Source organism: Triticum aestivum, chromosome 6D (genome assembly GCF_018294505.1).
Source record: "Triticum aestivum cultivar Chinese Spring chromosome 6D, IWGSC CS RefSeq v2.1, whole genome shotgun sequence".
NCBI classification, from domain to species: domain Eukaryota; kingdom Viridiplantae; phylum Streptophyta; class Magnoliopsida; order Poales; family Poaceae; genus Triticum; species Triticum aestivum.
Genome location: NC_057811.1, coordinates 64,652,901 through 64,667,272, shown reverse-complemented (window position 1 = coordinate 64,667,272; position 14,372 = coordinate 64,652,901). Strand labels below are relative to the sequence as shown.

At 45.0% G+C, this 14,372-nt stretch overlaps 1 protein-coding gene across 1 annotated transcript; it reads right to left on the bottom strand.

Annotated features, from left to right (window-relative positions):
• Window positions 1–3,572: 3,572 nt before the first annotated feature.
• On the bottom strand, window positions 3,573–6,326 carry LOC123143567 (L-lactate dehydrogenase A). Its single transcript, XM_044562510.1, has 2 exons — window positions 5,518–6,326; window positions 3,573–4,214 (listed from the first exon to the last, which is right to left on the bottom strand). The coding sequence occupies exons 1-2, from the start codon at window positions 6,145–6,147 to the stop codon at window positions 3,768–3,770; spliced, it is 1,077 nt and encodes a 358-aa protein (XP_044418445.1). The 5' UTR covers window positions 6,148–6,326; the 3' UTR covers window positions 3,573–3,767.
• Between the last annotated feature and the right edge of the window lie 8,046 nt (window positions 6,327–14,372).

Genomic DNA, 14,372 nt, shown 5'->3' with positions numbered 1-14,372 from the left:
GGCTTTAGCTGTTTAATTGGAGCAGCTTGTTCCAATGTTTGTGAAACTCTGTAACATATTTAGCTCTATTAGCTTGTGTTCCAGTAATTGTGACACTGAACTGTATTAACTTGTTTCCATGCTGGATGCACACTTGTGGTTGTTCTTCCGGCTCAGCTGCTAATCTTTGTTTGCAGGATGCCGTAACTCAATGCGGGGGCATAAGTGAACTTTATAGAGTAAGAATTTGTATGGGGAAACCCCAATTTTTCATAAATGATAGCACTTGCATAGACCATCCTCCAAGCATGATTATTCTTTATTGAAAAATATAATCGACTCTCCAAGAATTAACACATATTATGATGGTAAGATCTCGATGAGCTCAGGCAATGTTCCCTTGCACTCCAGCCTCCAGGACAAGCTCCAGCAATGAACTCCGTGTGTCTCACGTGCTCGATGCTTTTCCTAGAGAAGGAACCGACAAAATTTCCCTCTTTCACTCGTGATCCCTAGCTGATTGCCGACATCATGTTGGAAGTTGGTACTCCTGTTTTTAGTTGTTGTATCGATTTCTATGAAAAAAAGTTGTTTATGGTGTGTGCATTTTTTTTATTGATGATCTGCCAGGTTGCTTAGGACAAATCTGCAAAGCATGCGGTTGTATTTTGTACTCCCTCCATCCCACAATATAAGATGTTTTTGCAAGGTATGCTAGCTTGCAAAAACGTCTTGTATTATGGGACAGAGGGAGTAGTTGTGTATTTTTGCTTTAGTGATGGCTAAACTTGCAGATTGGTTACAAAATTAGTATCAATTTTTTCATGCTTCATATTGCTCTATTTGGAGATGCATACCTGGGGTGGTGGGTCTAATGAACTCAGTATACTGTTATAGGTCACGGGTATCAGACTCTGCACAACTATGAGTGATCTTGCTGCAGCCAGTATAATAATATACTATGTAGGTAAACATTAAGTCCATGCAACATTACTTCCTTGAGAGTGGCTTATACTGTTATATTCTCCCACATGGTAATGAACATAACACGAGTGCAACTGTTACATCTTACTACTTTGCTATTTTGAAACATGCTCTGAAATCTTCAAAAAAGATTTAATAATCCTAAAAATAGAAAAGATTGCAAATTTTTTGAAGTTCAAAATGTTGCAATATTTGGCATGTGACACAAATACCTTTTTAATGAGACATACGCCAAACATGTACTTGTAACAGATGAGCCTGAGCAGTTTTCTTCGTGTATGAGCAGGAGAACTCCATATTATTCATAAACCATGTCACAAATATACAAACATCAATACACGGACATACACACACCCGATATTATTTATACACCGGGTCACAATACAAACAAACACACACTGACACCTCATGAACATATCAGTATTTGGTTCACATATAAAACTTCTTACGCCAACGAGAGATCCTGCCCAACGAGTATTTATGAGCCTCCATGGAATGGCAGGCAGTTTTGCTGAATCTCAGCTGCCACAAATGATAGAACAAAAACAAGTTAGTTAGAGTAATAACTTAATTCTAGGCAGCAAAAATGTCTTGTGTTTATGCAGAAACAGCAGCTTACGCCTGTTGACGCATCTGGATGGTCCATCTTGTCTGACGATGCCACCAACAAAAACCAGTAACACGAGGAGGATCAGCATCAGCGGAACCGTGGCTGAATAGTTCTTTGCCATTGTCGCCTGCTGGCTGAGATGTCTGCTTCCTGGGGTATTTGGATTGGCAAACTAGGTAGGAAGCCCAACAGTTTGTGCAACAGGTGGGTGCTCAAATTTGCAATGCTAACTAAAGCACTTATATAGAGCGCGTAATTCTGAAAGTAGGTTAGGTGCGAATGTGGGAGAAGAGATGTTTGCTTTTGAGGATATCAACCAAAGGGCGATGGCTTTACAGGAAATACAACTTGCTTCTGCAATGGAACTTGGATATTCCCACCAGAAATCTAGCTTAGCAAAATTGGAGCAGAGCTTTACCTCCAGGTTAGATGTTTTCAGCTTCAAATGTTGGAGGATCTGATCTGATCTGAAATTATCCTCAGGTTGTATATGTGATTGGCCACCAAACTGGAAAACCGAAGAACTCTGGCTGAGCTGCCTGAAGTACGGATCTTGAGCTTTTGCAGGAACTGACCATGAAGTCGCTCTTTTGAAACGGTTATTCAGTTGGGCAACAGTTCTAAAAAGGATGATGATAACATTCCATGGCTCCATCACTGAGAGAAAGGGCAAAGAGCTACGCCAATTGTTACTAAGCTTCTCCAGACCAGAAATATGTATGCATATCAACATGCAGCGCTCCATTTTGACAAAGGTTTTATACTGAATGTTCTAGAAGACAAGGCACGAACTTTGTTCACTTGCACTAGTTGTCAAGTGGAGCAACTTTTGTTTTGCGAGAGCGGACTCTTTTATGGCCTGATTGGATTGTTGTTTTCCACACTTTTTTTACACCTGTAAAATATACAGACATCAATCTGTCGTTTTTAAAAAGTTGGAAACTACATATGGCTGGTGATATACACCTGTAAAAGAAATACGGGTGTATAAATTTACCCTGATTCCAAACTGGGCTTTAGCTGTTTAATTGGAGTAGCTTGTTCCAATGTTTGTGAAACTGTAACTCTGTAACATATTTAGCTCTATTAGCTTGTGTTCCAGTATTTGTGACACTGAACTGTATTAACTTGTTTCCATGCTGGATGCACACTTGGGGTTGTTCTTCTGCCTCAGCTGCTAATCTTTGTTTGCAGGAACGCCGTAACTCAATGCGGGGGCATAAGTGAACTTCCTAGAGTAAGAATTTATATAGGGAAACTCCAAAGTTTCATAAATGATAGCACTTGCATAGACCATCGTCCAAGCATGATTATTCTTTATTGAAAAATATATTCGACTCTCCAAGAATTAACACATATTATGATGGTAAGATCTCGATGAGCTCAGGCAATGTTCCCTTGCACTCCAGCTTCGGGGACAAGCTCCAGCAATGAACTCCAGTGCGTCTCACCTGCTCGATGCTGTTCCTAGAGAAGGCACTGAGGAAATTCCCCCTTTTTTTAATGTTGACGTGTATAAATATTTTTTTTAATGTTAACACACATCAACGTCTGATGTACAACCTTAAAAAGGTTTCGGCTCCTAATTCGACCTATAGTAATAGAAAGAACAAAGGCAAAATTGAATGTGAATAAGTGTCAAAATACTATTCACCCAAAACTGGCACTATTCATATTCAAATTTGTCTTTTTGAATCTCTAAATGTACATCGAGTTTTTAGCTGATTTTTTTCGGAGTTGTACACATAGCCCGCAGGTATGTTGTCAGCTAATTTCAAAAACTTTCTGAATGTCTAAATATGAAATTTTTTGGTTGATCTCATTGGTCTCATCTAATGTGAGATCATATACTAGTACCTCCCGGAGTATCTATTGGGGCTAATAATCTGAGAGCATCTTCATACCTTGCTGCCTAAACTACAATGACCCCAATAGATGGTTTATTGGCTTCTGTAGAAGCCTAGATGCTCTACACCATCCAAGATTCGTCATTTAGCAATGCTGGCACAAATCGCATTTTATTTCATGAAATTAAGAGGCGTTACATTACTACAACATCCCTAAGAAGACACTCGAAAATTACACAAGCATTCGTGTGGCCGCAGCAGCAACAGAGCAACATATAGCAGTAGAGTTCTTGTAAACGCTCCAGGATTTTACAGTAAGTAGATGTAGATCAACTGGCTTTCCTCCGTCAGAGGTCGAGGAGCTGGCAGTTCTCCCAGAGCGTCTTGGCCGAGCGGCGGAGCTGCGCGGCCTCGGCCTCGGTGAGGTCCATCTCGGCGACACCGAGGATGCCGCCGCGGCCGAGGCGGGCGGGCAGGCTGAGGAACACCTCGTGGCCGTCTGAGATGCCATGGAAGCCCGAGGCAAGGACAGAGACAGGGTGCACGCGGCGCTGGTCGCGGAGGAGGGAAGCAGCGAGGCTGGCGACAGAGTAGCCAATGGCCCAAGAGGTGTACCCCTTGAGGCCGATCACCTCGTAGGCGCCGCCCACCACGGCGCGCCGGATCCCCTCCAGCGCCGCCTCGTCGAAGTTCCGGTGGCTGTCTCGCAGCGACTTGAACGCCGGCATCCCGCCCACGCTGATGCTCGACCAGATCGCCACCGAGCTGTCGCCGTGCTCACCCACCATGTATGCCTGCACAGGGACCCATTAGATCTGCTTGGTTAGTTAGGGATCATTTCCAGTAGTCTATTATCAATGCATGCATCTCCATTCTCTAACTAGTGATAAAAATCTAGCCTTCTGCAACCCATTCATTGCAATGTTGATTAATGTTCATTAGGTTCAGAATTCTCAGATTACACTGGTTCTCCATTCCCATTACTAGGGAGATGGGCACCATACAAAAGAACTCCAATTCTTTGTGTAAAGAGATGATTTCTAGCTATGCATCATAAGATTATCCCAGTCTGACATCTCTGCTTTTCTGCAATCAAATTCAGGAAGAAGTAAACTATAGGTTACCGCAATTTCAGATATACAGTAGGAATTAAACAATAGGTTACCGCACATGAACAATGCTTTCTTTGCCTTTTATGCATCATCATATTGTCACTTACGGACCATTTCCAACAAAAAGATTGTGTGGTGCTCTTAAGTAGATTTCACATGTAGGTCATCTTTGATACTTTATGCTACCTGTAAATCAATTTAGTGCTATCTTAAGTAAACTGATGGCAAACGTTGTCAGACTGTTCTTTTGTTTACTTTCGTTGATACAGGGATTACCATGCTGAACCGAAGTTCAGTTTAGTAAAATCTGTTATCTAGTTCCAAATGTCAATGTAATTTCCAGGTACCGCATTTACCCAGCCATCTAGTCTAGTATTCATATGAACAGAGTAGCTATCGATCACCAGACATATGATCTAAGGAGTAAATTATCCACCCACGTAGCCACCAACCAAATGAAGAAAATCCGGCTTGTTCTGACCTCTTTCATGGTTAGTAGTAATTCTGTAAATCAAACATCAACCGATACTGAACAGAACCCAAGTTTACTGAAGCTGTTACCTAGTTTCAAATGTCACAATAATTTCCAACTACCGCACTTACCCAGCCATCTACACATATGAACAAAGTAGTAGGTAGGTATCAATCAACCAAACACATGATCCAAAAGTAGGAGTACTATAATCAGCAAGCCTGGCCGTTGGGCAAAAAACATTCAGTTGTAGTATACTCTACTACTGAATGTCGACACTGAGCTACTAGTAATGGACGCTGACGACAGTGTCGAATGGGGAGACCAGTCAAGGAGAGGCACATGCTCCCACGGCGCCACCGCCGCGTGGCATCACCCTACTGCTTTGTGAGGACTGACTCCACTGTCCAATCCGGCGACGAGCTAGCTCGATGGAGCTAAAATGAATCATGGATTCAAGGATGGATTCATGGATGGATTCAGGAGTGAGCGAGTGAGTTAGTGATTTAGTACCTGCACGTCCTGCGCGTTGACGTCGAGGTGCTCGGCGATGAGGAACCTAAAGCGGGAGGAGTCGAGGTTGGTGCCGGAGCCGATGACGCGGCTGGCGGGGAAGCCGGAGAGCCTCCAGGCGACGTAGGTGAGCACGTCGACGGGGTTGGAGACGACGAGCAGCAGCGCCTCCGGGGAGTGCTCGGCGACGGGCGGCACGATCTTGCGGTAGAGGGCGACGTTCCGCTGCAGCAGGTTGAGCCTGGTCTCGCCGGGGATCTGCCTGGCCCCCGCCGTGACGATGACGAGGTCGGAGTTCTTGGTGACGGCGGGGTCGGTGCCGGAGACAATGCGGACGCGCGGGAGGAAGGCGGCGGCGTGCTGCAGGTCGAGCGCCTCGCCGCGGAGCTTGTCGGGGAGCGCGTCGACGAGCGCGATCTCGTCGGCCAGGTTCTGGGTGAGGATGGTCTGCGCGATGGCCATGCCCACGTTGCCGGCGCCGATGACGGAGACCTTGGTGAGGCGGCGGTGCGGGGCGGCGGAGGAGGTCGGGGTGGCCGGCGGGCAGCCGTCGGCCACGGGCCGGAAGAAGCCCGACGACGCGCCGCCGGAGTCGAAGCCCAGCTCCGACAGCGACGACGCCTTGTGCATCCTCCTCGACGGGGTGAGGAGGGGATGGAATGGGATGCCGGTCGAGGGGATCAAATGCGGGGCTGCCGGACTGGGATTGGACGATGAACTTGTTCTTGATGGGGAATGGGAATGGCAATGGCCAATGAGTTTATAAGCGAATCCTGGGAAAGTGAAACCGCTTATCGGTTACCGGTTTTGACTACTCGTGGTTTGGGACTTCACTTTTGAAGAAAAGTATAAACCGGGATTATTTTACTCGGGCAATTGTACTGGACAATGCCCACCGGCCGACTTCCGCGTCCACGTACCGCCTCGCGAGTCGCCACCTCAAGCCCACCTAGCCATCTCCTCCATGACGTGGCCCCGGCCGTTCCTCTAAGCCCGGGAGTGCCGGTTCTTCTCCGGCTCCGGTATTGTACACCCTCCTAAGAGTATCTCCAGCAGTTAAGCCTCTCAGGAGGCATTTTTTTCCTCGCTTGGGAGGCTGCCGGCAGAATTTTTAGCTTGGGGATGAAAAAGTTTTCAGCTGTGTCCACCCCCAAGCCGTGCCCAGGCCGCGCCCGCCCCAGGCCATGGCCGGCCCGGCTTCGCCGCCGAGCTCGAGCAGAGCAGCATGAGCGCGAGCGCGAGCCGGCGGAGCAGAGGAGCCACAGCTTCATCACCGGCGCCGTCTCCGTCCTCTCCGGTGAACAGCTGCCCGCCTTCTCCGCAGTCGCGCGCTCGCAGGCCACGCCCTCCCGCGGCCGCGCTTGTCGCCCAGGCCGCGCCCGCTTGCCGGCCGCGCGCTCGCAGGCCATGCCCTCCCGCGGCCGCGCTCGCCGCCCAGGCCGCGCTCTCCCGCGGCCGCGCTCGCCGCCCAGGCCGCGCTCACGGGTGCCCTCCTTCAGCGACAACTGTGAGTTCTCCCATGGCGTGTTCGAGAGCTGGCTGCACCCGACACAGTACCGCACCAGGCTCTGCAAGGAGGGAGCTGCTTGCGCCCGCCGCATCTGCTTCTTCGCGCACGATGAAGATGAGCTCCGCCATGTTTTTTTTGAGACAATCCACGAAGCTTTTTATTCAATCATCACAACGTTTACATCACAACGTTTACCGGGACGAACTGAAGTTCACCAGGGTTGCCCAACCAAACATGGCGGCCAGTCCCCAGTTTCAAAACATGCTTCATTAGATTGTGAGCCTCGACATTCGAGCTCCTAAACTCATGCACAAAATTGCATAACTGAAAGCTACAAGAGTATTCAACAATCTCATGAATAATAGCCCCATAGCTCGGGCTACTTTTTTGCTTGATATCATCCACAACGCCTTTGCAGTCAGATGCAACGTGTATCGCCTGTAGCTGGAGGTCATCTGCTAGTGCCATTGCTTCCCGGACCGCCAACGCCTCGAGAGTAGTAGGGTCAGATATACCATTGAACACAATAGTCGATGCTCCAAGATACAGACCATCCTCATTCCTGCATATTGCAGCGATTGCACCAAATTTCGATCTCCTCATAGTGGCAGCATCAACATTCATTTTCATCATGCTTGAGGGAGGTTTAATCCAGCATGTTGGCCTCACCTTCACTGAATGCGCAGCTGATCTCTCCAGGCTCTTGACAATTTGGATGTCATTCAGAAAGGAATTGACAAAACAATGGGTGGAGTAGGGGCTCTGAAATATATCTTCATAAATTGCCTTTCTTCTTGCTACCCAAATAGCCCATAAGGTGGTCGTCATACGGACAAAAAGATCGCTTGGCAAGGCTTTCTTCATGGCAAAGAGCCAGTCCTTAACACTATCAGTGTCGAAACGGCTCATCTGATCCAAGATTGCCTCATCCGCAAGTGCCCAAACACTGCAAGCCATCGAGCAGTTCAATAAGGCATGTCTCCACGAGTCCCTCGCGCCACATAACGCGCATGCTGATGACGTTGACATATTTCTATGCTCCAGAACATCGACTGTCGAAATTGAGCTCCGAGCTAATCGCCAAAGAAACAGCTTGATTTTAGCAGGTACGTCGATCTTCCATAGATCAGTCCATTCCGTTCTTGCATTGTCCGCCGCCGAAGAACCATCACGTTCCTCGATCCAGTCCTCCGTCGTGATCTTGGTTTGCATAATAATTCTGTAAGCAGACTTGATAGAGAATGAACCTCTCTGCAACAGTGGGGCTGGTCTGCTATCACCCCGTGCAACTTCATCCATCGACATGACTGTCGCTGCTGCACTTGGGCTCCTTCCTGGATCTCCTAGGCACTTTGCGCCACCTCCTGGGTCACCATCTGCCGTGAACAATGGCGGAGGTGCTTCTGCGCATTGGCTTCAAGGTAGCATGCTGCGTTCTTCTTTCAACGCAAGAGATGCGGCCGTTGAAGACCTTGGCTTGCTCCTCGATTGGGAGTCACAGTACTCGCCCGTCCGCGCCCGCTCACTGATAACCCACAAGTATAGGGGATCGCAACAGTTTTCGAGGATAGAGTATTCAACCCAAATTTATTGATTCGACACAAGGGGAGCCAAAGAATATTCTCAAGTATTAGCAGTTGAGTTGTCAATTCAACCACACCTGGATAACTTAGTATCTGTAGCAAAGTATTTAGTAGCAAAGTAATATGATAGTAACGGTAACGGTAGCAAAAGTAATATTTTTGGTTTTTGTAGTGATTCTAACAGTAGCAACGGAAAAGTAAATAAGCGAAGAACAATATGTGAAAAGCTCGTAGGCATTGGATCGGTGATGGAGAATTATGCCGGATGCAGTTCATCATGTAACAGTCATAACATAGGGTGACACAGAACTAGCTCCAATTCATCAATGTAATGTAGGCATGTATTCCGAATATAGTCGTACGTGCTTATGGAAAAGAACTTGCATGACATCTTTTGTCCTACCCTCCCGTGGCAGCAGGGTCCTAATGGAAACTAAGGGATATTAAGGCCTCCTTTTAATAGAGTACCGGACCAAAGCATTAACACATAGTGAATACATGAACTCCTCAAACTACGGTCATTATCGGGAGTGGTCCCGATTATTGTCACTTCGGGGTTGTCGGATCATAACACATAGTAGGTGACTATAGACTTGCAAGATAGGATCAAGAACTCACATATATTCATGAAAACATAATAGGTTCAGATCTGAAATCATGGCACTCGGGCCCTAGTGACAAGCATTAAGCATAGCAAAGTCATAGCAACATCAATCTCAGAACATAGTGGATACTAGGGATCAAACCCTAACAAAACTAACTCGATTACATGATAAATCTCATCCAACCCATCACCGTCCAGCAAGCCTACGATGGAATTACTCACGCACGGCGGTGAGCATCATGAAATTGGTGATGGAGGATGGTTGATGATGACGATGGCGACGGATTCCCCTCTCCGGAGCCCCGAACGGACTCCAGATCAGCCCTCCCAAGAGAGTTTAGGGCTTGGCGGCGGCTCCATATCGTAAAACGCGATGAATCTTTCTCTCTGATTTTTTTCTCCCCGAACACGAATATATGGAGTTGGAGTTGAGGCCGGTGGAGCTCCAGGGGGCCCACGAGGCAGTGGGCGCGCCTAGGGGGGCAGGCACGCCCCCACCCTTGTGGACAGGTGGTGGGCCCCCTGGCCTTGATTCTTTCGCCAATATTTTTAATATTTTCCAAAAATAAGTTCCGTGGAGTTTCAGGTCATTCCGAGAACTTTTGTTTCTGCACATAAGTAACACCATGGCAATTCTGCTGAAAACAGCGTCAGTCCGGGTTAGTTCCATTCAAATCATGCAAGTTAGAGTCCAAAACAAGGGCAAAAGTGTTTGGAAAAGTAGATACGACGGAGACATATCAACTCCCCCAAGCTTAAACCTTTGCTTGTCTTCAAGCAATTCAGTTGATAAACTGAAAGTGATAAAGAAAAACTTTTACAACCCTGTTTGCTCTTGTTGTTGCAAATATGTAAAGCCAACATTCAAGTTTTCAGCAAAGATTATGACTAACCACGTTCACAATAACACTTAGGTCTCATGTTTACTCATATCAATGGCATAATTAACTAGCGAGCAATAATAATAAATCTCGGATGACAACACTTTCTCAAAACAATCATAATATGATATAACAAGATGGTATCTTGCTAGCCCTTTCTGAGACCGCAAAACATAAATGCAGAGCGCCTTTAAAGATCAAAGACTGACTAGACATTGTAATTCATGGTAAAAGAGATCCAGTCATAGTCATACCCAATATAAACTAATAGTAATGCATGCAAATGACAGCGGTGCTCTCCAGCTGGTGCTTTTTAATAAGAGGGTGATGACTCAACATAAAAGTAAATAGATAGGCCCTTCGCAGAGGGAAGCAGGGATTTGTAGAGGTGCCGGAGCTCGGTTTTGAAATAGAGATAGATAATATTTTGAGCGGCATACTTTCATTGTCAACATAACAACCAAGAGATGGTGATATCTTCCATGCTACACACATTATAGGCGGTTCCCAAACAGAATGGTAAAGTTTTTACTTCCCCTCCACCAACAAGCATCAATCCATGGCTTGCTCGAAATAACGAGTGCCTCCAACTAACAACAGTCCCGGGGGAGTTTTGTTTGCAATTATTTTGATTTGGTTTGCATAAAGCATGGGACTGGGCATCCCGGTGACCAGCCATTTTCTCGTGAGTGAGGAGCGGAGTCCACTCCTCTTGAGAATAACCCGCCTAACATGGAAGATACGGACAACCCTAGTTGATACATGAGCTATTCGAGCATACAAAACAGAATTTCATTTGAAGGTTTAGAGTTTGGCACATACAAATTTACTTGGAACGACAGGTAGATTCCGCATATAGGAAGGTATAGTGGACTCATGTGGGATAACTTTGGGGTTTATGGAAGTGGATGCACAAGCAGTATTCCCGCTTAGTACAAGTGAAGGCTAGAAAAAGACTGGGAAGCGACCAACTAGAGAGCGACAACAGTCATGAACATGCATTAAAATTAATGAACATTGAGTGCAAGCATGAGTAGGATATAATCCACCATGAACATAAATATCGTGAAGGCTATGTTGATTTTGTTTCAACTACATGCGTGACATGTGCCAAGTCAAGTCACTTTGAATCATTCAAAGGAGGATACCACCCTATCATACCACATCACAACCATTTTAATAGCATGTTGGCACGCAAGGTAAACCATTATAACTCATAGCTAATTAAGCATGGCATAAGCAACTATAATCTCTAATTGTCATTGCAAACATGTTTATTCATAATAGGCTGAATCAAGAACGATGAACTAATCATATTTACAAAAACAAGAGAGGTCGAGTTCATACCAGCTTCTCTCATCTCAGTCAGTCCATCATATATCGTCATAATTGCCTTTCACTTGCACGACCGAACGATGTGAATAATAATAATAGTGCACGTGCATTGGACTAAGCTGGAATCTGCGCGCATTCAATAAACAGGAGAAGACAAGGCAATATGGGCTCCTGGTTAAATCAACAATAATGCATATAAGAACCACTTCAACATTTTAATCATGGTCTTCTCCTATCGACCCCCAAAGAAAAGAAAAGTAAACTAGCTAAAAAGCTACAACTAATTTTTTTTGGTTTTTCTTAAGGTTTATCAAACACACAAGAAGAAAGCAGAAAAAAGAAAAATAAACTAGCATGGATATTACAGTGAAAGAGTATGAGCACCGACATCTAGCAATGAGTGTGTAAACATAAATGTAATGTCGGTGAGAGATACGTACTCCCCCAAGCTTAGGCTTTTGGCCTAAGTTGGTCTATTGCACGGATGGCCTGGCGGATATCCAAAGTTGTAGTTGGGGTCGTACTGAGATGCAGCAGTCATTGCATCGTGGGCTGCAGCTTGGAGGCGAGCTATCTCAGCCCTCCTCTTATACTCTTCCGCCTCCTCTCTGGTTATAAAATATCTCCCTTTTGCCTGAAAGTCAAAGAAAGTAGAAGCAGGGAGAGCGACGTGATAGGTGCGTCGTCTGTCAAAGATTAGTCGGTACTGGAGGAACTGATCGTTCCTCTCAACAAAATGATGACGAACCATAGCCTCATAATCCAAATAAGCAGGAGGCAACTCAATATCATCCTCACGTATGGTTATACCAAGAAAATTAGCTATACGGGTTGCATAAATTCCACCAAAGAATTCTCCATTAAATCTATTATGATGCAACCTACGTGCAACAATGGCTCCCAAATTATAAGGTTTATCTCCTAACACAGCACCCCTAAGAATACTGAGGTCAGGGACACACATGTGACATGCTTCATCCTTACCATTTATGCACCTACCTATGAAGAGAGCAAAATAATGTATAGCAGGAAAATGAATGCTCCCTATGTAGCTTGTGCTATGTCTCTAGATTCCCCCACAGTTATACTAGCAAGAAAATCTCTAAATTCAGATTTGCGAGGTTTACTAGCACTACCCCATTGTGGAAGTTTGCAAGCAGTAGTAAAATCCTCTAAGTCCATAGTATAGAATTTTCATAAAGATCAAACATGACAGTTTGAGAGTTACGTGAAGATGAAAATTCAAACCTCCTCACAAAGGAACTAGTGAGATAGTGGTACTGACGGCACTTTTCTGCCTCGAAGCTCACAAGATCAGCGTTACGTAAATATGCGTTAAATTCTTCCTTGATTCTCGCTCGATCCATAAAGTCTTCTGAAGGCCATTCACAAGGCCGCACTGGAGCGTCCCTTGGTGGTTCATCGTCAGCATCACGCATTGCAAGCCTGGGTCCTTGCTTCCTTGAAGAACCACCTTGATACATTTTCCTAAACATATTTCTTCCTCTGAAAAATTTCTGAAAGTTTTAGTAACTTCAAATAAAAGTGAACCAAACTCAACAAAATTGATAGCAACTACTCCTACAAGTGCCTAGAGACTATATCATGCATTAGAACTACTTGGAACCATATAAATTTGACATGCAAGCTCAAGAACATGCTCACCTAGGCAGCACAAATTTGCAATGAATAAAGCACTAGAACAAAAACTAATTGGACCAATGGAGGAGTCACATACCAAGGAACAATCCCCCAAAGCAGTTTTGTGAGAGGTGCTTTGAGCAAGGAGATCGAAAATCGCAGCAAAATGAGCTAGAACTCGTGCTTGAGCTGGATGGTGATTTTTTTGGGAGGAAGAAGAAGTGTGTGGGTGCAGGAATAAGTGGAGGGGAGCCACCATGGGCCCATGAGGCAGGGGGCGCGCCCTGGACCCTCGTGGCCAGGTGCCAGCTCCCCCTGCTATGTTCTCAGTGCCAGATATTCTCAAATATTCCAGAAAAAATCATATTAAATTGGCAGGGCATTTGGAGAACTTCTATTTTCGGGGTATTTTTATATTGCACGGATAATTCAGAAAATAGACAGAAAAATACTATTTTTACTTTATTTCAACTAAATAACAGAAAGTAAAAGGAGGGTACAGAAAGTTGTGCTTTCTAATTTCATCCATCTCATGCTCATCAAAAGGAATCCACTAACAAGGTTGATCAGGTCTTGTTAACAAACCCATTCTGAACCACATGAAACCGGAGAAATTTCGAATAACACTATGTTACCTCAACGGGGATATGCGAATCCCCAATAATAAGAATATCATATTTCTTCTTGACAGTAGGAAGAGGAAATTCAAAACCTCCAAAAATAATCGACTGAATTTTTCCAATAGAGTTGATGCTGTGGACTTGAGGTTGTTTCCTCGGAAAGTGTACCGTATGCTCATTACCATTAACATGAAAAGTGACATTGCCTTTGTTGCAATCAATAACAGCCCCTGCAGTATTCAAAAAGGGTATTCCAAGAATAATAGACATACTATCGTCCTCGGGAATATCAAGAATGACAAAGTCCGTTAAAATAGTAACGTTTGCAACAACAACATGCACATCCTCGCAAATACCGACAGGTATAGCAGTTGATTTGTCAGCCATTTGCAAAGATATTTCAGTAGGTGTCAACTTATTCAAATCAAGTCTACGATATAAAGAGAGAGGCATAACACTAACACCGGCTCCAAGATCACATAAAACAGTTTTAACATAGTTTCTTTTAATGGAGCATGGTATAGTTGGTACTCCTAGATCTCCTAGTGTCTTAGGTATTCCACCCTTAAAAGTATAATTAGCAAGCATGGTGGAAATTTCAGCTTCCGATATCTTTCTTTTATTTGTAACAATTTCTTTCATATACTTAGCATAAGGATTCATTTTGAGCATGTCAGTTAA

Bases quoted from the DNA above. Each gene is read 5' to 3' on its own strand.
- LOC123143567 (XM_044562510.1), bottom strand. From the start codon at position 6,147: ATGCACAAGGCGTCGTCGCTGTCGGAGCTGGGCTTCGACTCCGGCGGC. The intron at 4,215-5,517 runs GTACTAAATCAC...GTCCCTGTGCAG, and splicing joins TCAACGCGCAGGACGTGCAG to GCATACATGGTGGGTGAGCA.